This window comes from Hippopotamus amphibius, chromosome 8, assembly GCF_030028045.1.
Source record: "Hippopotamus amphibius kiboko isolate mHipAmp2 chromosome 8, mHipAmp2.hap2, whole genome shotgun sequence".
Classification (NCBI taxonomy): domain Eukaryota; kingdom Metazoa; phylum Chordata; class Mammalia; order Artiodactyla; family Hippopotamidae; genus Hippopotamus; species Hippopotamus amphibius.
Genome location: NC_080193.1, coordinates 1,040,385 through 1,066,413, shown reverse-complemented (window position 1 = coordinate 1,066,413; position 26,029 = coordinate 1,040,385). Strand labels below are relative to the sequence as shown.

Here is a 26,029-nt window from a genome sequence, read left to right as displayed (position 1 = left end):
GAAAAGCCATAAACTCACAACCTAGAGAAACACTGTTAGTATGCCACAGTTTTTTTGTTTTTGTTTTTTGAGTTTTTTTTTTTCCCGCTAGCATTTATATATTTTTTTTCTGCACACAGTTTGGGCCAAACATTTTTTTTTTTTTTTTTTTTTGGCAACAGGTTTCCCGAGATACAATTCACATATCAGACAAGTCTCCCATTTACAGTGGTGCACGATTCAGCGGTTTTTTTGTATATTCACAGTGTTGTGCAATCACCACCACAATCAGTCTTAGAACATTTTTATCCCGGAAAGAAACCCATACCCTTTAGCTGTCAATCCCCAATCCCTCCCATCTCCCAGCCCTAGGCAACGTCTCATCTTCTTCCCGTCTCTGAATATTTGCCTATACTGGACATTTCATAGGAATGGAATCTAGTATGTGGTTTTTTATGATTGACTTCTTTCATCTAGCGTGTTTCTAGGGTTCATCCATGTTGTCACATGTGTCAGTATTTCATTCCTTTTTCTCTTAAACAACTTGAGACAACTCGTATACCACATAGTTCACCTATTTAGAGTATACATTTCAAGTACTTTAGTGTGTTGATGGAGTTGTGCAACTGTTAGCATAATCAACTTTAGAACTTTTCCATCACCCCAGATTTCATCCCTTCTTATTGCCAACTAATATTCCATCATATGTATGGGTGTACCACATTTTATTTACCCACTCATCACTTAGTGGGTATTTGCATTTTGTGGCTATTACAGACAATGCTGCTTTGAACATCTGTGTTCAAGTTTTTGTGTGGACATATGTTTTCGGTTCACTAGGAGTGGAATTGCTGGATCATATGGTCAACTTTGTGTTTAACCTTTGGAGGAACTGCCAGGCAAACCATGTTATTTTTTTATCCTGATTTTCTCACTTAACATCAATCAGGTGTATTTTCACAAATTGTTGAATGTTCTTTGAACACTCTTAATGTTTGCAGAATTCCAAATCTTAGTTAACCAATCCCCTGTTACTGGGCATTTAGATTATTTCCAACTTTTGTGCTATAAACAGTATTTTCAGGTGCATCTGTGGACATCAGCTTTCCCATGCATTTCTGGTTATTTCTGTAGAGCAGATGAGTCAGAACTTTGGATCGAAGGGCAGGCAGTTTTAAGGCTCTTGGTGCCTGATGATGAATTGCCTTCCAAAAAAGCTGTGTCCATTTGCCTTTTCCCAAGTTGACTTTGGGGATGCCAGTTGCACACCGCCTTATATTTTAGCTGTGTCCCAAGGTCTGCAGGGCAGAGGCTTGTTTGGGTATCTTTGACCCCACGTGTGCAACATACAGTTTATGTTACACGAATGAGTGAGAGCAAAGGAAGGCCCCAATTAGTATCGGCGTCTGAGTCAGTATGAAGGCTGGCTCTGTAGGGCTGGGCACCCGGTTGACATGGGGACTTGGTGCAGACTTGTGTTGAAAGTCATCGCGAAATTGAAGTGGCCGATGGGAGAGATGAGGAAACCCCCTTTCACAGTCATTCAGACGGTCTGAAGACAGGCAGCAGTTCTTCTTTGTACTCCACTCTGCGGGCAGCCGTCTTTATGCGAAGCCCTGGAAGAATGACCTTCACTGAGCTGGCGAGGTCATCAAACTCTCTGTTCACCTGGATATCCTGAGGAGAAGCCCATTACAAGGCCGTACGTTATCACTTTCTGAGAACTTGACTGTTTTACTTACACACACAAGGTTTCAAAGAAGCTGGTTAGGGCATCAGTCGTCCCAAGCCTGAAGGATTGAAACTGTAAACACATTTCTGGAAAGGCTTTGACTCAAGCCTAGGTTGAAATAAATCAGAGGTGGAATCAGCAGTGATTTGTAACTAGACTGTTCATAATTCCTATTTGGGGATTCTCTCCTTCATTGTTTAACTGCCTTAGAAAAGAGTGACATCTTTTCTATGTTAAAAAGACAAAATTGAGTGAAAAGGGTTTCATCTCTCATGCATCCACCCCCAAGTGACTCTTCCAGCACTAGGGCCCACCTGCAGCCAGTACTAGCCAGGGGGTGGGGTGGGAGGGGCCACCCTGCAAGAGCTGAACCTGCAAATCCAAACATTGGGGGACAGTGAGCTTCGTGCCCCCTGAGCCACCTATTCTCTCTTGGCCAATGAAGAACCCAGGCAGGGGTGTGAGGTGAGACTCCCACAATACCCTGCACGGGGGCGGGAGGCAAGTCAGAGTGGCGTCCTGACCCTGGGTTGCCATACCGTGTATCTGTGCCGGGCACTCTCTTTCTCTAATCCCTTTTTTTCCCTCTAAAATGGAGAAAATTAGACCTCCTAGGTGCTGTTGGGAGGATCAGAGATAAGGTTTATGAGACGCTCTTACAGAAAAATCCAGCAGCTCTAGGGCAGACAGCGGATTAGCCTGGACAGACTTGAGAACACCAAAGCAGCCTTCACTTCGCATGGGATTCCTGGACACCTGAGAAACACACATGCAGGTGAGAGACGCTGAGCACAGGGAGGCGGGAGGGGTCCCTCATCTTTGTTGACGCGGCTCGGCTCCGGGCGGCCCTGCGCTCTCAGCTCGCTAGGTGCCTCCCCCCAGGGGTGGGGGCGGGAACCAGGGGCCAGAGGAAGGGAGTGGACGCTGGCTGAGCCCCCACGCTGTGCCCACTCTGCGCGGGGAGGCAAAGACACAGACCCACAAGGCACCCCCCGCCCTTCACGAGCTCTCCAGTGCAGGGAGGAGAGGAAAGGAAGCATAAAAGTGCAGCATGAAGAGTGCCACGAGGCCACGGGCACCAGCCCTCCTTGGGCAGGGGATAAAACACCCTGAGCTGTACAGTGAGGTGGGCGGAGCTGGGCGTGTCCATAAGAAGAAGAGCTGAGAGACTGCCCCGCAGGGCAGGAGAGTTGGGAGCAGCTTGGGCGGAAGGGATTTCCCTGGAGGCGGGGGCTGGGGCTGGAGGTTGCTAGCAGAGCCCAGACCCTAGGTGCTGTGAATGACACGCTACGCTTGGATGCATCCAGAGGGGGGCACCAAACACGTAAAGCAGGGGCACGTGTCTGGTTTGGAAAGATCACCTGGAAGCAGGTGGGAAGGGCCAGAGGACAGGAGGTGAGAAGGAGGAGCAGGCACCCCCGCTCAGTGTTCTGCGGGAAGTGAGATGAAGGAGGGAAGGTGTGGAGGTGGGGGGGGGGTCCGCCCTGGGCCCCAGCTTCTGACTCGATGGGCAGGAGCCCCCAGCTAGAGGCAGCCCTTCAGGGAGACCGTGCGTCTCCCAGAACCTGACGTGCTTATTCCCATCTGGTGGACGGTCCAGCAGGTGGCTGGAAATGGGGACCCAGAGCTTAGACGGAGGCCTGGGTTCCAGCCAGGGGTGGGAGATGCGTGAGCCTCAGGCTGGAGAGGAGGGTGCTCCTGGGGGCTCCTGCGCCAGCTGAGGGCCTGACCGGGCTGGATGCCCCCAGAGCTGCTGGTACAGCGGTCCCTGTGGGCCTGCTCCAGCCTCCCCTCTCCGTCTCCTGCTCTCGGTGATCAGCCACACCTTCCCCACTGGAGGCCGAACACCTGCGCTGCCCCGGGTTCCAGCAAGGCCGGGGGAGGTGAGGGGAAGCCAGGTGGGCGGAGGGGGAGGGGCCGCTGGGAGGGAAGGATGGAGGGGCAGAGTCTGAAGGAGTTCCTGGGCCCCGCCAGAGATGGTGAGTGGCTGACAAGGGGAGGAAGTGGTCGCAGGGCCCCCACCCCATGTGGGCTCTGGGGTGAGGGGGTGTGGCCGGGGAGGGGTCTGTGTGGACAGGCACAGGCAGGTCTGTGCTGCGGCCTCCCCCGTCAGGCTGGCACTCACAACAAGAATCCTCAGCGTCTGGTTGACCCGCAGGCCCAGGCCCAGGCTCAGGGCTCCCACCGCAGAGATGCGGTTGTTGCTGCAACAGAAAGCTGTGTACACGGTGCTGCCTTGCGAACAACTGTGCAGAGCCAGATTGCCCCGGGGTCGTGGCTGGAGCTGCTGGTGCAGCCCCCAGGGCCAGCCTCCCCCGCCCCCACCCCCCGCCAGGGACCCTGGGCAGGTCAGTGTGTAAAGCCTTCATCAGAGGCACCAGCGTTCAGGGAGATCGCCCAGCAAAGCGCCTAGAGCACTGTCGCCCCCCACCCCCACCCCCCCAGTGGAGACCAGTGTCCGCTCCCTGGCCCTCAGCGCTCAGCAGGGCTCCCACGCATCCTGCCCCAGCTGGCACCCCGTACCTATCCCCATTCCCCCGACAGCCCCCCAGCTCCCTCCCCACCTCCTCCTCCAGGCCTCAGCACTGCTCTCTGTCTCCACAGCCAGCCCCGCATCCCTCTAACTTAGATGCCAACTTGGCCTTGAATTTCAGCATCTCTCCTCTGGCCGAGGCTCCTTCCATGGGGAGGAAAAGTGAGCAGAGAGCAGCAGATGTCCCTGCCAGTGGCGGGCAGGCCCAGCTCACCCCGGCGGCCCACGGCCTGTCTGGCCTCTGCCTCTTCCCTTCCCTCCGGGCTTGCGGCTCCCGCTGTGGTTTCCCCAGGAGGCCCGGGACCCTGGCAGGGCCTGGAGGCGCAGCCCCGCCATGGGAGGCCCCCAGCAGCCGTGTGCTGAGCAGGGAAGACCACTCCTTCTGCAAGGAAGACTCGCGTGGAGCCCCCGCCCACACGAGGCCCTGCTGTGGTTGCCTCACGCGTTTGCACTTCCCAGCCTGCAGCCGAGTCCCAGCACGCAAAGGTTGAACTTGAGGGAGAAGGACGGAGCTGGGCTGGGGCTGCAGCCCCACCGGGAGTGTGTGTGGCAGGTTCGGGCACAGAGGGGTGAGCCCTGGTCCCTGGGGGGCTGGGGCGGGGCGCCCGTGGTCTCACCTCATGCGGAGCTCCTCTAGCACGTTGTTGGCCTTGAGCGCCTCCCCCACCGCGGCGGCTCCGGGGTCCCCACAGCCATTGTATGAGATGTCCAGGACCCTCAGGAAGATGTTTGCCTGGGACGCGAAGGGGCAACCCCGTGGGACCACGTGTGATGGTGGAGGAAGCCAGGCCACAGCCTCCGAGCCCAGGAGCCCCGAGGAGTGAAGAGCGTGGACTGAGCGCAGAAGACCACGGAGGTTCCAGGGAAAGAGCCCTGGGGCTTGGGCGGGGTGACTGGCAGAGCGGAGAGACCAGACGCGAGGAGCGAGGGACAGAGGTGGGTGTGGGTGCGAATGAGCCTCAGGACTGGGCCATCCCCACGGGCAGCAGGCCCCAGAGACGCAGGGATCTGCGCTTCCCCGGCTCCAGCGGGGACCTGTCCAGGGCAGGGACCCCGAGGCCCAGAGCAGCCCAGGGGCCCAGAGGGGACCCCAGTGAAGCGCTGTTGGATGAAACGTGCCCAGGGGACGCTGCTGGGGAGGCGGGTGGGAGCTCATGGGAGACCCGGGGTCCCAGAGCCTGACCTGCCACCTTGTGGAGTGGGACCCTGGGTCCTGGGGGCAAGGCAGTGGCTGCCGCTTCCTGAGGAGGACCCCGCAGAGGCAGCCGCCCCCAGGAGCATCACAGGTGCCTGTGCCACCCAGCGCCAAGGCCCACGACCCGCAAGACCCAAGGGAGCAGGCGGGGTGTTTGAGCGTGCGCCGGGCCCCGGGCGCAAGGCGTCACCTCAGGGAAGCATATGCCCAGTGGCAAACACGTGTGGCCGGACGGCACGGTGTCCCCGCCGGCCGTGTGTCTGTGATGTCTCAGGAGGCACGTGGTCCCCACTGAGTGTTGTGAGCGCGGGCACAGGGGGACCACCTGTTGTCCTCATTAAATGGGGCCGGGGAAATTAAAGTCACGTGAAGGAACAGTCTAAGCTCTGCTGAAAAAATTCAGGCTCGTTTCTGGAGAGCTGCGAGAGATGGGGGGCTGGCACCTGGGAGACCTGCCCCCAAAGGACAGGCTGGAGAGGCTTACTGCGCAGGGCCTCGTACCTCCAGGCCCCTGGTGAAGGCGACGGCTCCTGGGCCTCGCAGGTGATTCCAGCGTACGTTAAGCTCGGTGAGTCCTGTGTTTTCTGCCAGTGCTGGTCCAAGCGTCTCCCCTTCAGAGACAGCGAGACAGACGTTCCTTTCCACTCTGTTCATCCCTTCAAAAAGCAATACTGATGCCCACTGTGGGCCGGGGTCTCTGTTGCGCACGGGCATCGGGCCGTTGGACCCTGTGTGGGCCTGCCCTGCCCTCAAGGAGTTCACGTCTAATGGAGAAGCTGTAAGTATAAGTGAATGGGGTGTGAGCCATTACAGACTGCAAGCAGGGAGGCGTGGGGGCCAACCCTGCCTGGGGGGTGTGCCGGGGGAGCATGGGGGGGGTGCAGGGAGCACAGGGCTTGCGGAAATGCACGCAGGCCTGGCTCTGGGGCTGGCCGGGCGAGCCAGTGGAAGGAGGTGGGAGAGATGCTTTAAGAAGAGACAAGGTTATGGTGGGTGGGGCTGGAGACAAGAGGCCAGGGGACCAGTTGGATGTTTGTGCCACAGTCTACACAAGAGGTGACACGGCCAGCAGCTGTGGTGGCAGCAGGCAGTGGTGTACAAGAGGAACGAGCAGGTCAGGGTGGGTGAGAAAGCGGAGAGAGTTTACAAGTGAAGTGGGCAGAAGCCCTGGCCACCCACCCCGCTCTCACGCTGTCAACAGTCAGCTGGTCTGACCCGCTTCCGGTTCTCGGCCTCCAACTGCCCTCCCGTGTGGACCTGCTGACCCCTTCCTCACCAGGATAGCAGCTCCTCATCCCCAACTGGGGAGCCCTGCCTGCTCGGCCTGGCCGGCCGGGCCGCCGTGGACACTGCGTCCACTGTGCTTCCATCCTTCCAGGCGCTGGTGTCAGACCCCTCTGCCCGGCCCGCCTCAGCCTCCCACGTGGGAGCCCCTCGGGGATGGGAGTCCGATCCCTGTCCATGGTGCCGTCGCCCAGCACGGGCTGGTGCGGAGGGGCGCGCAGAGCAGGGCGCGCGGCCACCAGTTCCGCGGAAGTGTTAGCACCTTGGAGAGCTCCCTGCACGCTGTGAGGGTGCTCCCACCCGCGTCCAGCACTGGGCCTGACACCCGCGGGCTCTCAGACACGTGTGTTCCTCTTCCTCAGACACTTCCAGGGCTGGGAGAGGAGGGCGGCAGTCCCCCACTTTGGAGGAAAGCCCTTTCTTTGCAGAACAGTTGGCGAGGGAGACGATTCTACACCCATGAATCGGCCTCGTGAGCGTCCAACGCTTGCTCTCTGTGACCCCGGCAGCCAACCCATGAGGTAGGGGCTACCCTTGTCTTGGGTCAGATGGGCAGACCGAGACCCCTAAGGAGTCGGGCCCACCCACAGATCCCCACCTGCTGTGCAGCCTTGGCAAGGCCTTGCCTTGCCCTGCGTCCTCGCCGCCTCTCTGGCGCTGGCCCTCTGACCGTGCAGGCCCAGAGGGATGCCTATGCTTACTTTGTTGAAAACATGAAGTGAGCTTTCCTTTTAATTTCACTGATTTCCCACAACAGTTTTCTTAGAAGGAAGACTGTTTCTCTGGCGATTAAACTCTAGGGCTGATGCGCCCAAGCCAAGGCGGATGCCACCCCACTCACACTAAGCAGTCAGAGCAGTGATCCCCAAACTTTCTGGGTCAGACAGCTTTCCTGGGAGACATTCTTCCCAAGAGGATGCAGAGGTTCAGCAGGCCCGGGGCCATGGAATCTGTATTCCCAACCCGGGGTCCCAGGTGATTCTTGTAATTGATTGGGGTGGTTGAGGACAGGCAGGTAGGACGGCATGTTCCCGGCAGAGCCGCCAACCCGTGCAGAGGCCCTGGGGCCTGAGAGAGAGTGGTGAGAGCAAGGAATCCCGCTGATGTCTCCCGCGGCACTCAGAAGAAAACCCGCGTGCCTTTTGCCATGATGCGTAGTCCTGCACGCACCAGCCCTCCCCCATCCCACAGCCTCACAGCCTGGCCCCTCTCTCCCGGGTCACTGGCCCAGTCACGCGGGTGCCTGTGTGTCTGGGAAATAGTTCCTCAGCTTGAAATGCTCTCCTTCTGGTCTTGCCATGGCTGATTCCTCCCCCACTGCACGTTTCAGCTTAAACATCACCTCCCCACAGAGTCCTCCCTGGTGGGCACGTCTCTAAAGTGAGGTGTGTGGTGGGGGGTCCCTGTTCTTCTCTAGAGTCGTGCCCTGCTTGTTTCTTTTGTAGTGCCAATAATTGTGGAGAGTCATCTTGTTAACGTGTGTTCTTGAGGGTGGGGGCTTTGTTTTGTTTGTGGCTGGATCCCTCGTGGCTGTCAGCGCCCAGCGCGGGCCGTGGTGGGCAGTGAGACATCCGGGGAACAGACAGAGCGTTCTGCTGGGGAGCGGGGCAGGAGCCACCGCAGGGATGCCCGGAGTGGTCCAGCCCACCTCCACCCACCCTGCCCCAGGGAGATGGACATCAGCGCCACCACGGGGGCCCTGGCCGGTGGCCGGATATTACCTGCCTGGTCATCCAGCTGGTTATAGCTCAGGTCCAGGGATTTCAGGCCCGTGTGGGCCAGCAGCAGCTCAGCGAGGTCCTGGGCCGCCTGCTCCTCCAGGCCGTTCCCTGCCAGCCGCACCCTCTGCACGGCCGGGTTCCCCGCCAGGGCAGCACAGATGGCCCGGGCTCCCACCGCTCCCAGCTGGTTCTCCGACAGGTCCACATCTGGGGGCCGGCACCACTGCTCAGTGGTGGGATCCAAAGCCGGGCACCACCCTCCTCCTTCCCCCATACCTTCCAGGCCTGACACAGCAGGAGGGGCTTTGCCATCAGACTGTCCTGGGGTGGAGGGTGAGTCTGCCACCCACTGGCTGGGGCCCCTCCAGCCCTGGGCAGCTTCCCGGAACCCCGCCCCCACCCCGTGTGTCCACGAGCTTTGTCGAGGGGCTGAAACCACGTACTTGGCGGGGCTGTGGAGGACGCCTGTGACGTAGAGGCAGCCGCCCTGCCGGTGGTTCGTGCGTGGCAGCGGCACAGCCCACCCCTGGGAGCCCCCACTGCCGTGCTTCCAGGGCCTGACAGGGGCCGTCGGTGGCTGTGCGTGGAGCTCATGTGTGAGCAGACGCCCTGCTGAGCGTATGTTCCCCACACCCCCAAGGTCTAAGTAGCACTGTTGGGCCCTCTTCACAGATTGGAAACTGAGGCTCAGCGAGGGTGGACCCCTTGCTCAGGGTCACTCCACTGTTCCATGGCAGGGGCAGAGTTTGGAACCAACCCCCACAGACTCCCACCCAGCCGCCCCGGCCCCTGCCCCTCTGTGCCGGACTCTCCCACGTGCGTTCAGGCCCTGGGAGGCCACCATAAGCAGGGATTCTGGCCAGCGGGGGGGGGGGGGGGGTCCAGCACTGCGTGCACCTCTGAGGGCCTAACTCCACCTCACCCTCCCCACCCGGTGGTGACGCCCCGCCCCCGTGCCACCAGCAGGTCCCGGGGTGCGAAGGCCCAGTGTGGGGGTGGCCTGCCCCCCTCCCGGGCTCGGCACCTACCGCAGATGCTGCTGCTTTTGCTCAGAGCTCCCGCCAGGGCCTCCGCACCGGCCCCACAGAGCCCGTTGTCCCGAAGGTCCAGCCGCTTGATGTCGGGATTGCAGGTCAGTGCGGAAGCCAGAGCCCGGGCCCCCTGGGGCAGAGAGGGGCCTGAGGGGCCTGGGCCTTCCCAGGGCTGGAGGCCCCAGACACGGCTCGCCGCTACCCAGGCTCTGTTTGCAGGGCTAAGCCCAGCTCAGTCCCTTCCCACGGGCCCAGGGATGCCTGCCTCTCCTTCTAGGTTCCAGGAGCTTCCCTGACTCTCCGGCAGGTTAGGGGTGCCCTGCAGGCTCCCCAGCCCTTGCACTGAACTCTGTCGTAGCGCTGATTCCACCTTCACCCGGTGTGGGGGATGGGACATGCCTGGCACAGAGCAAGGCCGGGCAGTGTGTGGATGGGCTCAGGAAGGGACCACTCCCATGGCTGCTGCCTGCCAGGCCCTTGCCCTCCAAGCCTGGCCCCAGGGTCCCTCCAGGGGTACCTGGGGCCCCAGGCCACGGTGCTGCAGGTTGAGCTCTGGGTTGCTCCCTTGGCGCAGGAAGCAGGAGGCAGGCACAACACTGTGGGCCCGGCAAGACCTCAGGTAGAGGGTGTCCTGGCTCTGTCCTCTGGGCCTGTGGGTGCCTGAGGGGAGACGGGGCGGGTGTGTACCCTCCCTGCCTCTGTCGCTGTGCAGCCCTGTCTTCCCTCTAGAGGCGTTTCTTCCTGTGCTAGTGGGGATGGTTGCCCCCACACAGATGAGGACCGCGAGGCTCGGAGAAAGCAAACCCTTTCCCCAAAGTCTCACAGCTTGTAGTGGCCGATCCTGGCCCGGCCCTGGCTGTCTGACACCTCAGTGCGGGCTGTCTCTTCTGCTGGACTGCAGACCGGGTACGCTTCATGAACGTTTTATGGGGGAGGAAACGGAAGCAGTTCTAAGTTCTATGCATCCATTCGTTTAGTTTTTCCTGAGGGTTGGGAAAACCCAGCCCTGATCCCACGTCAGGGTAGGACAACCCTTCTCACACTGTTTAGCGGGATTTCCCCATCATGTTCTGGAAACCTGTTCTAATCATGCACCTCCGGATGCCGCCAGGAGCCTTGCGGGGAGGGCACAGGGCTGGAGCGGCCGCCGGCTGCCCCGAAGGTGTCCGTGGAGGGATGCACTCCTGCTGGACCGGGTGCCCTGCCTACTTGGCCCCAGCCTGCCCCCCTGCCCGTAGGCACCTTCTGTCTCTTGGTCGGAGTCCGAATCTGCGTCCGAACCCTTCTTGGCCTCCGGGACCCCTGCAGGACGCCCAGCGGCCGTCGCCACCCCTTCCTCCTGCTCTTCCTTCCCTCCTGGCCCCTCGCAGGGATCCCTCATGGTTACGCGCACTCTGCAGTCGCGGCCACCAAGGCGGGGACCTCGCGGCGCTGCCTCAGGAGCGCGGCCCGGGGATGTGGGCGGGGCCTCCAACGCATCGGCCAATCGGATGTGGCGTCCAGCGAACAGGCGCTCGCTGCAGCCAATAGGGCCGCCTCCCCGGAGGCCGTTGCCCGGGCGACCCCTAGTTGTTGGTTGCTGCGGACAACCGCCGCGGGTCTGGACTGACCTGGACCCTCTCGCAGCCAGGACCGATTGGCGCGCGGCGGGCTTGTCGCCCCAGGCGGTTCCAGCGTCGCTCCCTTTCCACTCCAGAGCCTGGGGGTGTGGCAGCTCCTCCGGGGCGTCGCACAGGAGGCGGGGGGGGACCTTGCAGGGCCCGGCCACCTCCCCTCTGGAGACAGGGTCACGTTCCCACTCTGTGGGTCTCAGCTGTCGCGCGCTCTAGCGTCGCATATGTTCCTTCCCAACACTGCTTATTGAACTTCATCTCTGCAGGTGTCGGCTCAGACGTTGCTTCTTCCTGAGGCTTTCCTTGTTCTCCTCCGGGCTCCTGCTGGCCCGTGCCGCCCTCTCACTGTACCTATCCCACCTGTCGGCACCCCAAGAAGGTGAGGCCAGAGGACGGTGGACAGAGACAGCTCCTCTCTGTGTGCCCAGGGCCCAGCAGAGGGAGTCTGCAGAGGATGGGAGGCCCAGGGCGGCTGGGGGTTGGGCCTGAGCCCAGGGACTGGGAGGTGGAGGCTGAATCCTGCCCCGAGTGTCCCTTTAATAGCTGCTGGCCTGGCCCGGCTTGGCGCCTGCTTTACCTCCCGTTCAGCTGTGGCTGCAGCTGCTGTGCTGACTCACGCGCCCCAGCCGCCAGCAGGAGCTGGGAGCATGGGCTTCCCAGGGGCCGTGGTGGGCTGGGGGCTTCTGGATTACAAGACGGAGAAGTATGTGATGACCCGGAACTGGCGGGTGGGCGCCCTGCAGAGACTGCTGCAGCTGGGGGTCGTGGTCTACGTGGTGGGGTAAGAGAATTGCTCCTGGGCACGCCGGCCGGAGGCATCATGGCTGGTCCTGCTGGGCTGAGGGGCGAGCGTCTGACTCTGCAGAGGCTGGGCTGGTGGTCATGGAGCAGGGCAGGAGGTGGGCAGAAGGAAGGCTCCCTGTCTGTCTAGAGGCCAGGGGCTGTAAGAGCAGGTGGTGTGCCTGGGTCCTTTCCTGTGCCTTGTTCCCAGCCCCACGTCAGCCTCAGGCACAGAACAGGACAGGCCCCCATCCCTGTGCAGGGGGCCCCTGGCTGGCAGGAGGTAGTCCCTGACGCTGTGGGAGCTGGAGCACTAAGGCCCCCAGTAGAGACCACCAGTTCAAGCTGGGCCGGGGGAGTCTTTCAGGAGAAAGCTGAATCTAGATGGGGCAGGGCGAGAGGATTGGCTGGGGAAGGACCTGGTGTGGGCATCTCCAAGCCCACGGGTGCCTGAGGAGGGCGCTGGCTCTCTTATGCATGGCTGGAGCCTCAGGCCCCTGCAGGGTGTTGGCTGTGGGAAATGAGGTGGAGAGGAGGCGAGCCAAATGCTGGGCTTGGAAGCCTGGAGGGTGTGGGGGGAGAGGCTGAGCAGGTGGCCCCAGATCTGCCGTGTGCTGGGGACACACCACACTGCCCGTCGCCTCCTCCTCAGGTGGGCCCTCCTCGCCAAAAAAGGCTACCAGGAGCAGGACCTGGACCCCCAGATTTCTGTCATCACCAAACTCAAGGGGGTTTCTGTGACCCAGATCAAGGAGCTGGGGAACCGGCTGTGGGACGTGGCTGACTTCGTGAAGCCGCCGCAGGTGGGTGACTTTGTGCTGCTGCAGCGACTGCGTGCGCGAGAGGCATGGGATGCCTCACAGAGGAGTGCTGTCTGGCCCGGGCTTTCAGGAATGTGTAAGAGGTTTCCGTGTGGAGGAGGAGGTGGGTCGGGAAGCCAGGCCAGAGGGATGCATTTACAAAGTCTGCATCTGGAATGGATAAAGAAGATGTGGTGTATATACACAGTGCGATATGACTCAGCCATGAAAAAGAACAAAATAATGCCATCTGCAGCAGCATGGGTGGACCTAGAGATGATCATACGAAGTGACGTAAGTCAGACAGAGAAAGACAAACACCATATGATGTCACTTATGTGTGAATCTAAAATGTGACACAAATGAACTTCTCTAGGAAACAGACACAGACTCACAGACATAGAGACCAGACTTGTCATTGCCAGGGAGGGAGAGGGGAGGCCAGGGAGGGGAGCACTGGGAGTTTTAGCAGACGCAAACTGCTGGGCAGAGTAGCAGATGCAACATATTGTATACAGGATGGATAGACGACAAGGTCCTCGTGTTCAGCACAGGAAACTGTATTCAGTATCCTGTCACAAACCGTAATGGATAAGAAAAAATAAAATAAAAAGTTAGCCTCTGGAAAGGAGAGGCGTGTCTGGGAGCTCTGGGCTTGAGCTTGAGGGCCGGGTGCCAGGACGGCCCCTCTCTGACCTGGAACGCTGCCGCCGTGCCCTCCTCCCCTGGCCCTGCTGTGCTGCGTGTCCGGCCCCTCCACCCTCCACCCGCATTGTCCGCAGCCTTAGATTCCTCCTCTGTTCCGCCGTTGCCCACGTGCCGACCCCAGTGACCACCTGCCCTGTGCACAGCTGCCCCCTGGGTGCACACCCCCCACATCCAAAGGGAAATCCCCTCCCTCTCCCAGCGTGGCCTCCTGCCACCCAACGACCCCCCCCGTGCTGGGGCTGGCCCTGCTGGATGCCTTTCTGTTCCTCCATCCTGTTCATTCCACCTCCTAGCAGTTTTCACGGCTGCTCATGCCATCCCTGGACGGGACTGAGGTCCTCTGGTGGGTTCCCAAGTGGCAGCCAGGATGACCCTGCCAGCCCTTGCCTTCGACCCTTGCCAGGCTTCCCTTTCATGACGGTGGCCCCCAAGCCCCTCGAGGTCCCGACCACCTGACCACCCCTGCTGCCGCTGCCTCTGCCCAGCCCTCGCCTCCCCTTCCTGGGTGTGCCTCCCCCAGACCCGCTGAGCTCTCGTGTGTGACACACGGGCACCAGTCATCCTTTGTCCCGACAGAGCTCTCCTCCGGCTCTCCTGGCCCCCCGGGCATGCCTGCAGTGAGGGGTCCACCTCACCACGAGCCTCACGCTTCAGGGCCTGGACGCAGGAGGCTCTTGGAAGATTCTGGTTGAGCAAATAAGAGTGACTGTTAGAGGCAGACACAGATTCAGAAATGGCCAGAAGCCCAGCCAACCTCCTGTCTCTGCCTCCCTTGCCCCACTGGAAGCATTTACCTGGGGCTCAGGGCTGATGACCCGATGGGGCCAAGGCCCCTCCTGCTCGAGCCAAGCTGCCAGCTTCTGGCCTCTGCTGATGGGGGAGGGGAGCAGAGACCAACTCTGACACCTGTCTTCCAGGGAGAGAACGTGTTCTTCTTGGTGACCAATTTCCTTGTGACGCCAGAACAAGTTCAGGGCAGATGCCCAGAGGTAAGTTTGCCCAAGGGCTTCCCAGCGGGTCCCTAGTTTCTGAGTCTCCTGCTGTTGTTCCCCGTGAGGTGTCCAAGCCCCTCTCCCTCCCGGTCCCGCCTCTGGGCACTCTGGAGGTTGTCAGGGTAACACCTAGAACTGGGCACAGGGCGCAGGTGGGCTCTAATAGCAAGAGGCCGGCTGGAAGATCACCTCCCCTTTCCTACGCACAGCCTCTGTTAATGTGTCCCGGGGCAGCTTCCGTTTTTGTGGGCAAACCTCAGGGTCGCTTATGATCTCTGGGTACTTTTCACTGTGGTCAAGCCCGTCTCCCGCCATCTTCTGGTCCATTTCTCATCCAGAAATATAGATCCTCCCCCTGAAATCTCACCTTTCCCTAGGGCTGTCCCAGGGATCCAGCCTCTGTCACAGAGCCCACTGGCCCTTCTCTCCAGCTGTAGATTCTTTTCAGGTTTTCCATTGTGATAAAATACATGCAACAGAAAACGTACCACCTTAACCATTTTTAAGTGTGCAGTTTCCTGGCTGTGGGTTTGTTTGAACATTCAGGACCCAGGACACAGCCGTGGATGCCTACCTCCATGGTGACATCTTTCTTTTAATCCAGGCTAAAATGTAACCGCTTGCTGGGCTGGAGAGTAACTGTGTGGTCCCCTGCCCCTAAGTCCTGGTCGTTGGTCCCACCACAGTTGCTGTGGGTGTTGCACGTCCCCGGTCAGCCCCATCCTCAGAGGAGGTGAGATGTGTGCACTGGGCAGACGCGCCATGTCCTCCCCTTTCCGAAGGCTCAGAGACGTCTATTTACTGTTCAGTGTGTGGACTGTCCTGAAATTTTGCTGGGGCCACGGTTCTGCATTTCCTGGAATCCATGGGATTCCTCTTTGCCCCATGTCCCGGCTTCTGGTTCATCCCACGAAACGGACCACCGGATCTGACCATCTAGCTTCCTGAGAGCAGCTCCTCTGGGGGTCCTGGTCATCGGGTCCCTCCCAGCACACGCACTGTGTTCCCTGTGGCGTCAGAGCTTCAGAAACCTGCCGAGTCTCCCCCAGGGCCGCAGAACTCCAGCCCATGCACGCCAAGGAGCTCCTGCACCTGTGGCCCAGCCACGGCACAGGCCCTGCGACGGGGACAGAGGCTGCAGCTGGGAGCCCCAGGGCGGCGTCTCTGTCAGCCCTGGGGCCTCAGCAAGTGTTTCCCACTGGACTTGAGGCTCAGTTGGGATCTCGAGTCTGTCCAGGCAGAGGGGCTGTGCGGGCAAAGTCCCCGCTGCATGGGGTGAGTCCCCTCCGGGGTCACCTGCTGCTCAGTGGGCTTGCAGCCTCAATTTGGACCGGAGAGGGAAGGGGGGAACCCGAGGTCTCAGTGGCCCCTGGAGCCCCACTGAGGAGCTGAGCTTGGTCCCGGGAGTGTGGGGGCCGCGGAGGGGCTCAGGGGAGGGGCCCTCCTTCTGTGCTTTGGGCGGGACCAGTCGGACTGCTGAATGGAGGACGATGAGGCTGAGGTGGGGCCCCATGGTGGTCACCACGGGGTCTGGTCCAAGGAGACAGTGGCCCAGCCAAGGTGGAGAGAAGGGGCAGACTCAGGACACAGGTCGGGACAGCAAGGCAGGCAAGTGGCCCCACCCTGTCCTCTGCCCTCTAATCCCATTCGGCTCACAGCCGCCGAGTCCTTTTACCACTGGACGCGGTGTCCCCCCACCGCCCCCGAACCGGGTGCCCTGGGCAGCAGCGTCCAGCGTCCGCTGCAACAGAACTGCAGAACTGCGTCCGTGAGGGTGTGCCTTCCTTTCGGGGCCTGGGAGCCCCGGAAAGCTCACCACCTTCCCCTCCTGGCTTCCCCAGGACCCTGTCGCTGCGTGCAGGCACCTATGTCCCTCTTTCCCACGAGACCCAGCGGGGAGGGGAGGAGCCTGTGTACTTCCCAGACCCCTCCCAGCAGGGCCCCCTGGGGGGGCCCCCGGTGCCTCCACCCCGACAAGCGCACCCTCCCCCGTGCCGCCACCGCCTTCCCTGGTCGGTTGTCTGAATTGGACCAGAGGAGCTGGCCCCGGGTGAGCCCCTTCTGCCCCCGCAGAACGAGCGCGACAGGAGTCTTGCTCAGCCTTGGGATACAGCGCCTGCACCCCACCTAGCGGGGGCTGCTTGCCCCCTTTCATCCGCACCCTCCAGCTTTCTCTTGTGCCCCCAAATTCAGGGACCCCTGGGGGGGCTAAGGCGGGGCGGGGCGTGTCCCCGTGGACTGCAAGGCGGGTCGCGGGCGGTGGCGGCGAGGCACTGCCGGGGCCCCTGGCACGTGTGCTCTCTCGCCCCCAGCACCCCTCCATCCCGCTGGCTAGCTGCTGGGCCGACCAGGACTGTCCTGAAGGGGAGACGGGGACCCACAGCCATGGTAACCGCACCCCCCCGCCCCCGCCGCAGCGCCTCCCCTGGGCTGGGGGCTCCGGGGCCGGCGGGACCCTGGGTGGCTCGCTGGTGCACGCGGTGCCCCTGCGTCTCTCCTTTCTGTCGACAGCCCCCTCCCCGCCCCTCCCCAGGCCCCCGTGGAGATGTGAGGGCCTGGAGTTTGTCTCGTGTTTTCAAGGCATAAAAACGGGCCAGTGCGTCGTGTTCAACGGGACCCACAGGACCTGTGAGATCCGGGGCTGGTGCCCGGTGGAGAGCGGCGCCGCGCCCGGGTGAGTCTCCCCCGTCCTCCACCTGCCTCAGGACCGCAGAGCCTGCCGCTCATCCCCCCCCCCGCCCCCCCCCCCCCCCCCCAGGAAGCCCCTGCTGGTCCAGGCCGAGAACTTCACGCTGTTCATCAAAAACACCGTCACCTTCAGCAAGTTTAACTTCTCCAAGTAAGGTGGGGGGTCCTGGCTGGCTGAAGACCCTCCTTGTCCCCTCCCCTGCCTGGCCTGACCCCGCCCGCCCCTCTCAGGTCCAATGCCTTGGACACGCAGGACCCCACCTACTTCAAGCGCTGCCGCTATGACCTGCGATCCAGCCCCTCCTGCCCTGTGTTCCGTATCGGGGACCTCGTGGCCGAGGCTGGAGGGGTCTTTGAGGACCTGGCACTGCTGGTGGGTCCGTGGGAGGGGAGGGTTCCGGGATGGCTGCGAGACGGGCCGGGGCCCCCGGCCGATGGAGCCGTGCTGTGCCGTGCGCAGGGTGGTGCCGTGGGCGTCCATATCCGCTGGGACTGTGACCTGGACGCCGGGGGCTCTGACTGCCGCCCCCACTACTCCTTCCAGCTGCAGGAGCGGAGCTACAACTTCAGGTGCTGCCCCCACTGCCCACCGGACCCCAGCCAGGTCCGCCTGGCCTCCTGTGGCGGCTGGGACAGGCCACCCCTCCTGGAACTCAGGACGCCCCCTGTGTGGGAGGGGGCCCAGGGGCAGGAGGAAGTGGTCTCAGCTTCAGGAGCCCCAGCACAGCCTCTGTGCAGCCTCCCTCCCGAGCCCTACCCCCTGCACCCCACAGGGACCCCTGCGCCGCCCCTCCTTCCCCACCGTGCCTTCAGCACCTCCCTTCACCGCACAGGGGGCTTTCTTCTTTACTTTTCCCTTAAGGTTTTATCAAAACATGTACAAAAATCTATAGAAAAGTTCAAAGGTTAGTACCGTGAACACCCACATAGCCGCCAGCTAGGCTCACCAGGGCTTTTTTTGGTTCTCTGTTTTTACCGTTTTGCCACATTTGCTTTCCCTCTCCTCTCTAGACTGAGCTGGATATATCTAGATAGATTTCAGACCAAACTGTGTGACAGGAAGGGGCAGGTGTCCGGTGGACACTCACCTCTCTCCGGGCCGTCCTGAGAATAAGGGCCTTTCCCAAGCGACTGCTGTCCTGCTGTCGCATTCAAGACAGCCCACATTGGCACAGGGCACCTGTTTAAATTTCCCCAACTGTGCCAACAGCAGTCCGAAACCTTCTTATTTCCCAGTCCAGGATGCACTCGAGGAACTTGCACTGCGTCTGTGGTCACGTCTCTGACTCTTCCACGCAGACACCCACCCCCCCGCCGCCCCTGCCCCCGCGGCCTGCCCTCTGGGATCCTATCCTTCCGCCACCTCATGTCACCTCGTCGCGCGTGTGCTCACGCAGCCGCCGGGCCCGGAGAGGACGCCCTTGACGTTGCTCCCCGGGCCCGGCCCGGCCCGGCCCGGCCCCGCCTCCCTGCCCGCCCCGCCCTTTGACGCTGTGTGGAGCTGGCCCCTGCCCACGCTCCACTCCCCTCGGCGCTGCGCTCTGCCTAGAGCTCCTTCCTGACCCCTGGAAAACCGACCTGCGCCTCCTCCCCTGCAGAAAGCCTCCCCCGCTTCTAGGGGGGAGGGAGCTCCCCGCTCTGGACCCGCACGCCCTGGGCCTGACCCCCAGCGGCCCCCGCCCCCGCTGCAGAGACCCCTCTGCCCCCGTCCCCTCCGCAGGCAGGGGGCTCCTGAGAGGCGGGTCCCGGCTTCCTCTTTTTCTGTATCCTCTGCAACAGCCCAGGACTCAGGGTGGGGCTGGGGGTTTGTGGAGTCCGTGGCTGAGACGGAGGCCTGGGAGGGACAGCCTGGCCTGGGAGGGACAGCCCGGCCTGGGAGCGGGCAGAACAGGCCACCAGACTCTCTCCTGCCCCCAGGACAGCCACTCACTGGTGGGAGGCCTCGGGCGTGGAGGCCCGGAGTCTGCTCAAGCTCTACGGGATCCGTTTCGACGTCCTGGTCACTGGGCGGGTAGGTGGGCAGGGGCGGGCGGGCGAGGGGGTGACAGGCACAGCTGGGAGGCTCACCCAGGTCTCTCAGGCAGGGAAGTTCGGGCCCATCCCCACGCTCATCACCCTGGGCACAGGAGCGGCTTGGCTGGGCGTGGTGAGTCTGGCTAACACGGGCTCCCTCTGGCTTCGGCGAGCGTGGGCCCGGGCCTGCCCGACGGCGCTGAGCCCCCGATGTTGGGTCTGGGCGGGGGGGTGGGTCTAGGGGGGGCGGGTTGGGGGCCAGGGCACAGGTCAGCCCTGCCTCCCCCAGATCACCTTCCTCTGTGACCTGCTGCTGCTGTACGTGGATGGAGACGCTCACGTCTACTGGAGGACCAAGTACGAGGAGGTGAGCTGCGGGCCTGCTGGCCGTGGGCTCTACTGCACTCCCAGGGGACGTCGGCCTGAGCCCCGACCTGCTGTCCTCGCCTGCAGGCAAAGGCTCCAAAGGTGACCGCCAGCCCCGAGCAGACAGAGCCCGCATCCGCGCCCCCGCACCCGGCCACCCAGGTGCCTTAGGGGGGCCCAGGGCCTGTCCCGACGGCCACGGCTGCTACTGAGAGCTGGACACCGAGACGTGGCCCTGGCCTCTGCTTGCAGGCCCATTCCCGAGGCCTGTCTCTGTTGTCGGGGGTCGGGGCTGGGAAGGGAGGGGCCTCGCCTTGAGAACCTCACCGGTGGAGCCCCAGCAGGACCAGGGCAGGGGGTGGGAGGAGAATTCCATCCTTCAACTCCCAGGCACCCTGCCCCGCCCCGACTCTGGCCTCGGCAGGGGGCTGCCCGGGGAGCCGCAGAAGCCACTTTTGCACAGAGCCCCGCGGCGGAACGTGTCGCAGGCCGCTGGTCCCAGGGGCTCCAGCTGCATCTGGAGACGTCTCCCAGCTCTGTCACCAGGGCTCCCGGTGGTGGCCCACTCCCCAGGGGTCAGCACAGGGGTCCGCTCCTGGCTGTGCAGACTCCGGCCCGCTCGGCCTGGCGGTACCCCCATCGCAGGCAGAGCCCCCCCCCCCCACTCAGCGCTGCTCCAGGGTCTGCACCGCTGAGTCTAAGGCAGGGTAGAAAGAGATCTGGCAAGAGGCTGTCTCTGCTGCTCTAGTGCTGGGCTGCCCGGGGCCGGTCCCCGCCCAGTCTGGGGAGTCAGCCATGGGACTCAGATGGCCCAGCCCCCGCCGACCCCAGGCAGTGGCGCAGGCGCCAGCCCTCCCCGTGCGGCCCTCAGGCCCCGCGGCGGCTGCGATTGGAAGAAGATGGAGGAGGAGCCAAGTTGGTCGTTGGGTCTTTTGGGACCGTCTGCTGACACCTGGCCCGACCTCCTGGAACCTGTGGGGGCCAGGAGGATGTACATCTGGAATTCACTGCTGCCCAAGATTGCACCTAAGAACTAGCCTGAGGCAACTGCTCGAAGGATGCCCTGTCCTTTGCTTCAGGTGAAGCCCCGTGGCAAGAAGGAATGCCCCAAACAAACCCCAGAGGCCCTGGCAGGCTGGCCTGGATCTGGCTGTGGCGTCCTCACCGGGCCTGAGTCCTGGCCGCTGGAGAGCTCCCCATGCGGCAGGGGCCCACAGCCAGGAGGGAGGGATGGGCTGCAGGGGTCCAACCCTGTCTTGGTCCCAGGGCAGCAGTAGGGATTTGGGAGTGCCCACCTGGGAGGCGAGGGGCTGCTTTTTCACGGGGCCTAGTGACCAGGCATGCTGACTGCTTGCCGGGGCAGTGACATGGGCCAGCCGGGGAGGACAGGGTTGGGGCTCAGGTTGGGCTAACATCTGGAACTGTCTGGCATCTGGAGCCTCAGCAAAGCCTCGGGGTCCCGGCTGCCTCTCAAGCCCCAGAGCAGCGTCCCTGGGGAGGCAGGCCGCAAGGGCTGGGGTGAGAGAACATGGCCCAGAGGCCTTTACCGGGACAGGGTCCCTCGGATGGGGCCCAGAGAGAGCTGAGGTGTGGCTGCAGGGTCCGGGAGTAAAGCCAGTCAAAGCCAGCAGCTTCACGTGTGCTCCTTACAGGCAGGGATGGGATCTCGCGGTGCCTGTGGTGGGCACAGCATCACCTGGAGGACCAGTGGGCCGAGCAGGGTGGGCCCGGGGACCTCCCAAGGCCGCGGGGGGAGGGGCGCTGGTAGGCACTTGGGGCAGGCCCCGGCTCCCACGTCCCCACGCCCTGGGGCAGCCGGGAGTGGTACCAGGGTCTGCGCTTGGACACAGCTGCTGCCTCCATCTACATGTGGCGCACACCCCAGGGCAGCCATGCGGGTGCCTGCCTGGAGCTGCCTGTGCCCGTGCGGGTGAGCCTCTGCCTCCCCGGGCACACGCTGTGCTCCCTGGGGGCCCAGGGAAACCAAGTGGACCCTGGAACTCTGCTGTCCTTTCTAGGCGGCCTCCTTGGGGCGCAGGCACGACTGTCTGGACCCCCCCGGGGAGGGGGCCTGACTCTGCCCCTCTGTACCTGCCGCGTGTGTGTGTGCGTGTGCATGTGTGGTGCTTTCTGATCAGGCAGAGGGCGCTGGCCTGAGTGTCCTTGACGCAGGGGTGTCCCAGGGCTGGCGCCTCCCCCTTGCAGAGCTTCTGCACTTTTGATTTGCACTGGGGACAGTCTCGTGGTTCCCGGGGGCAGGCGAGGACTCAGTGCCACAAAGAACAGTGGACACGACACAGGCCACGTAGCTGGCAGAGCAGTTATTACTGTGGATCCCTGAGGCTGGGGCCTCTTCCCCACCCGCCCCACCCCACCTGTCCAGGTAGCTGCAGTTGCTCATAAACTGGAAGGCACTGGGCAAAGAGTCCACCACAGCAGCGCTGGTCACCTCCTCTCCAAAGGCGTGAAGCTCGGCCCCCAACTGCAGTCCGAAGTCCCCTGAGCGGGGGGCAAGCCCGCAAACCAGAGCTGCCTTGCGTGGTGGGCAGGCCGCTCTCAGGGGCCGCGGGGCCCCTGGGCTGGTGCCTGGCTGGGGGGTTGCACGGCCTGCACCGTCTCCTCCAGGCCGCCGCTGGGGAAAACCACGTAGCGCGTGGTGGCCACCCCTGGCGGGTCTCGCTGGTTCTGCTTGCTGTGCCAGATGCCGTAGCCGAAGTACACGGAGAGCCCTGCAGGGGCGGCGGGAGCATGGGCGGCGGGCCCCAGCCCTGCTGGCCCCCTCACCCTCCTCCTGGGCCGGCCCAGGGCCCCCGCGGGGCCCCCCACTCACCGATGAGCAGCCAGATGCAGAAGCGGACCCATGTCAGGTGGCTGAGCTTCAGCATGAGGCAGGTGTTGAGGAGGACACTCAGCGCCGGCACCAGGGGCACCATGGGCATCTGGGGGGCGAGGGCAGCGCTGCGCCAGGCTGCAGGGGAGGTCCGCAGGCCTCGGAGCCCTCCTCTGCCTCTGGGGGCTGGAGGCCAGGGCCCGCCCACGGACGCGGGGGGAGGTGCGCACTGCCCCCCCCAGCCACGCGAGCCGCGCTCATCCCGCCACGCAGAGGACGCAGGGGAGGAGGGAGCTGGTGGGCCAACGGCCCGTGGGCGCTGGGGGTGGGGGGAGGTACCTGGAAGGTGCCCTGCTGGCGCTGCTGCTGGTGGGCCCCCAGGACGAGGAGACTGAGCAGAAACACGAGGCCGCAGAGCAGGAGCAGCAGGATGTAGCCCCAGCGGGGGAGGTGCAGGTACGCCTCCCCAAAGATGAGCACACAGTCCAGGGCGACGGCCGAGCTCACCAGGACGAAGATCGCCGAAGACACGGCCACTCCGGGGCTGCACCTATCCAGGAAGCCCAGGTAGGGCCTCAGGGCTGGCCGCAGCTGCCCGGGCTCCGGGGCCGGGGCCGGCTCCGTGCCCGGCTCCGTGCCCACCAGCTCTATGTGGTCTGAGAAGGAGCTGTACTCCTTGGCCGCGGGGCCGGGGCTGGCTGGGCTCGGGGAACTGGACGGAGGGGCCTTCTGGAACCGCAGCACGATCACGCTGATGGCCACGAAGGTGTAGGCCAGCAGGGTGCCGATGGACAGGAACTGGACCAGCGCCTCGAGGTCCAGCAGCAGCGCCACGAAGGCCGTGAGGGCCCCGAACACCAGGATGCCCACCAGAGGCACCTGTGTCCGGGGGTGCACGTAGGCACATGCCTGGAAGAAGAGCCCGTCGGCGGCCATGGCGTAGATGATGCGTGGCAGGCAAAAGAGGCCATTGAGCAGGACAGTGGTCATGGCTGCGGCAGAGGGCGGGGGCCGGTCAGCACAGCAGGCGGGCAGCCCAGGGCCCACAGCTGGGGCACCTCGGGAGCCGTGCGCCCGTGCGTCTGGGTTCTCAGAGTGAGCCTGCGTGCCTGTGGGGCGCAGGACGGTCACTCCCCCAGCCCAGGAAAGGGACACCCCAGTTTAGGTCACAGGCGACTGGGGAACCTGGTGAGGGCTGAGTCCCTCTGTCCAGGAAGGGACGTGGAAGCACACGCCCAGACCGACAATGGGGAGCGGGGTGAGTAGGACCCTGGCAGCGAGCTAGGCTGGAGTCTAGTAATTAGCACCTTCCTGGGCCCATTCTACGACTGGTAAAACTGAGGCCCAGGTGAAGATGTGTTCCCTGGGAGGCCAGCGCAGGACCCCACTTACCGCAGATGGAGCCAGCTGCCACGAGGTAGCCAGCCCAGCTGTAGCCCCGCTGGTAGAAGGCGTCGGCGAGCGCAGAGTTGGGGTCCAGGCTGTGCCAGGGCACCATGAGGGTGAGCACGGTGGAGACCAAGATGTACGCGCCGGCCGCCAGCCCGAGTGAGATGGCGATGGCCAGGGGCACAGCTCGCTGCGGGTTCCGGGCCTCCTCGCTGGAGGCGGCGATGACGTCAAAGCCCACGAAGGCGTAGAAGCAGGTCGCCGTGCCGGACATGATTCCGGAGAAGCCAAAGGGCGCGAAGCCGCCCTCCTCCTGGCCCCAGTTGCGCGGGCGGGCGAGGATGAACCCCAGGATGACGATGAAGAGGATGACGGCCATGCTGACGGCAGACAAGGTGTGGTTGAGCCAGGAGGAGACACGGGCTCCGCAGGAGACGAAGAGGGAGGCCAAGAGCAGGATGCCAACTGCCAGGAAGTCTGGGTATCTGGCCAGGAGGGGCACCTGCCAGACGCCCACGTGGGCCTCGGTGAAGTTGCGGATGCGGTGGTCGAACATGGCGTCCAGGTAGCCGCTCCAGGCGCGGGACACGGCGGCGCCAGCGATGACGTACTCGAGCACCAGGTTCCAGCCGATGAGGAAGGCCCACATCTCGCCCATGGACACGTAGGTGAACAGGTAGGCAGAGCCCGTGCGGGGCACGCGTGCCCCGAACTCGGCGTAGCACAGGGCCGCCAGCAGGGAGGCCATGGCGGCCACGGTGAAGGACACGATCACGGCCGGGCCGGTTATCTGCTTGGCCACGGTGCCAGTGAGCACATAGAGGCCCGAGCCCACCATGGCCCCCACGCCCAGCAGGGTCAGGTCCAGCGTGGACAGGCAGCGCTGCAAGGACGTCTCCATGGTGGCCTCCTCCAGCGGCTTCAGCCGCTTCAGCTTCTGGCAGAAGCGCGCCAGGCCGGCGACGCTGGGCAGTCCTGAGACCATCGTGGGCGGCCGAGAGAAGCGCCAAGCCAGCTGCCGGCACCTGCGGGGGGCCAGTGGGGAGTGACAGGCTGCCCAGCCTCCCGTCCTCTCTCTGATCCCACCCTGGGATCCGGAGCACCCTTAACGCTGGCCTGCCCGGAGGGCCGGGCTGGGGCAGGTGTGGGCGGCAGGGAGGTCCTGTCTGCCTCCAGGGCAGGGCGCGGCAGGCAGCCTGGTAGAGCCGAATCTGGGCCTGTTTGGGGATGGCCCTGAGGGCGAGGCGCGGGCAGCCCCAGGGACCATGGCTAGGACCCAAGCCTCCGCGATCTGGGGTCCCAAAGTGAGGTGAGACCCGAGGCTTCCCAGGAGCTGGCCCAAGGCCTCCGGGACCCGGAACAGGAGTGGAGCTGCGGCTCTGGGCGTAGCCCAGGCGGCCACCTGGCCTCCGACATCGTGGTTCCCCCTCCCCCGCCCCGCCGGCCGCCCGCGGGGCGCCCTGGGCGCGGCGCCGCATCCGATCCCGTGGTTGAGCGCTGCGCCCCCGCCCCCGAGCCAGTCCCGCCGCGCCCTGTCCCCAGGTACCTGAGCCTTCGCCTCCTCCCGGGCCTGAGTCCTCTTCCGCAGGCTCCGCAACCCACCTGCTGTGGCCGCCGCCGCCGCTCTGCGCGCTGAGCCGGCCCCGCCTGCCGTGCCGTCCGCCTGCAGAGCCCGCCCCCGCCCCCGGGCGCCAGCCCCAGCACGGGGCCCCATCTCGCTGTCACAAACACCCAGGTATCCCACCCCGTCTTCGCTCACCAGGTTCTAGGGAGGCCTGTGCCTGCTTCGCAGATGAGGAAGCCCAGGCCGCGAGGGTGGCCTCGGGGCCCGGGACAGGTTAAGGTCCCGGTCTGGGGGCCGGGGTCTGGAGCCCACCCGCATTCCGCTGCGGCACACGCCCTCTTGGGTCCCTCCTCCCACACGAGCACTCCACCTGCCAGGCACCATCCAGCCACCCCCCGCCGTGGGGGTGTGGGACACAGGAGTCGGCATGCCCTGGTGAGCTGCGGGGAGAGGTCTGGCTGAGTGGGTCTGGACAAGCCTGACCTCCCTCACACAGTGGGATGGCGGGAAGCCGTCGCCCACACGGGCGAGGGAGTGCCCTGCTGCAGGAATGTCCTGTCAATTGGCGGAATGCACGCTGGCTGTTCTGAGCCTCTAGGGACAGACAATGTCCCCAAAGGAGAAAGCAGTCTCCTGGCAGCAACCGGCAGCCCTGCAGTGCAGGGCCCCCCAAGGGCCCCTCAGACACCAACGGCAGCCCCTCCCAGCCGCGGGGCACCTGTGTCAGGCCGGGAGGGCCCTGGGGAACCCCACAGCAGCCCCCCACTCGTGGATGTCAGTGAGGGGCACGGAGTGCTGAGCCCCACACCAC

The 26,029-nt window shown here is 63.5% G+C and overlaps 3 protein-coding genes across 3 annotated transcripts; 1 reads left to right on the top strand and 2 right to left on the bottom strand.

Annotated features, from left to right (window-relative positions):
• Nucleotides 1-1,354: 1,354 nt before the first annotated feature.
• Nucleotides 1,355-10,856, bottom strand: LRRC74B (leucine rich repeat containing 74B). Its single transcript, XM_057745423.1, has 9 exons — nt 10,700-10,856; nt 9,993-10,117; nt 9,473-9,605; nt 8,445-8,651; nt 5,941-6,050; nt 4,862-4,977; nt 3,837-3,915; nt 2,372-2,467; nt 1,355-1,656 (listed from the first exon to the last, which is right to left on the bottom strand). Exons 1-9 carry the CDS (start codon nt 10,854-10,856, stop codon nt 1,519-1,521), a joined length of 1,161 nt encoding a protein of 386 aa, XP_057601406.1. The 3' UTR covers nt 1,355-1,518.
• An 870-nt stretch (nt 10,857-11,726) lies between these two features.
• On the top strand, nt 11,727-19,606 carry P2RX6 (purinergic receptor P2X 6). The gene is made up of 12 exons (XM_057745433.1): nt 11,727-11,869; nt 12,521-12,671; nt 14,294-14,365; nt 16,681-16,756; nt 16,949-17,042; nt 17,127-17,207; nt 17,288-17,429; nt 17,517-17,626; nt 18,974-19,067; nt 19,137-19,202; nt 19,359-19,436; nt 19,523-19,606. The coding sequence occupies exons 1-12, from the start codon at nt 11,736-11,738 to the stop codon at nt 19,604-19,606; spliced, it is 1,182 nt and encodes a 393-aa protein (XP_057601416.1). The 5' UTR covers nt 11,727-11,735.
• A 2,385-nt stretch (nt 19,607-21,991) lies between these two features.
• SLC7A4 (solute carrier family 7 member 4) lies at nt 21,992-24,718 on the bottom strand. The gene is made up of 4 exons (XM_057745422.1): nt 23,658-24,718; nt 22,605-23,257; nt 22,266-22,374; nt 21,992-22,164 (listed from the first exon to the last, which is right to left on the bottom strand). Exons 1-4 carry the CDS (start codon nt 24,637-24,639, stop codon nt 21,992-21,994), a joined length of 1,917 nt encoding a protein of 638 aa, XP_057601405.1. The 5' UTR covers nt 24,640-24,718.
• Between the last annotated feature and the right edge of the window lie 1,311 nt (nt 24,719-26,029).

Excerpts from the sequence above, each read along its gene's own strand:
- LRRC74B (XM_057745423.1), bottom strand. The coding sequence starts at position 10,856 with ATGAGGGATCCCTGCGAGGGGCCAGGAGGGAAGGAAGAGCAGGAGGAA. Across the intron at positions 10,118-10,699 it reads AGGTGCCTACGGGCAGGGGG|GACAGAGCCAGGACACCCTC; the intron begins GCAGGCTGGGGC and ends ACAGGCCCAGAG. Across the intron at positions 6,051-8,444 it reads CCAGCTGGATGACCAGGCAG|GGGAGACGCTTGGACCAGCA; the intron begins GTAATATCCGGC and ends CTGTCTCTGAAG.
- P2RX6 (XM_057745433.1), top strand. The coding sequence starts at position 11,736 with ATGGGCTTCCCAGGGGCCGTGGTGGGCTGGGGGCTTCTGGATTACAAG. Across the intron at positions 16,757-16,948 it reads GACGGGGACCCACAGCCATG|GCATAAAAACGGGCCAGTGC; the intron begins GTAACCGCACCC and ends CGTGTTTTCAAG. Across the intron at positions 19,068-19,136 it reads ACGTCCTGGTCACTGGGCGG|GCAGGGAAGTTCGGGCCCAT; the intron begins GTAGGTGGGCAG and ends CAGGTCTCTCAG.
- SLC7A4 (XM_057745422.1), bottom strand. The coding sequence starts at position 24,639 with ATGGTCTCAGGACTGCCCAGCGTCGCCGGCCTGGCGCGCTTCTGCCAG. Across the intron at positions 23,258-23,657 it reads GGCAGCTGGCTCCATCTGCG|CCATGACCACTGTCCTGCTC; the intron begins GTAAGTGGGGTC and ends CCTCTGCCGCAG. Across the intron at positions 22,165-22,265 it reads CTGCATCTGGCTGCTCATCG|GGCTCTCCGTGTACTTCGGC; the intron begins GTGAGTGGGGGG and ends CCGCCCCTGCAG.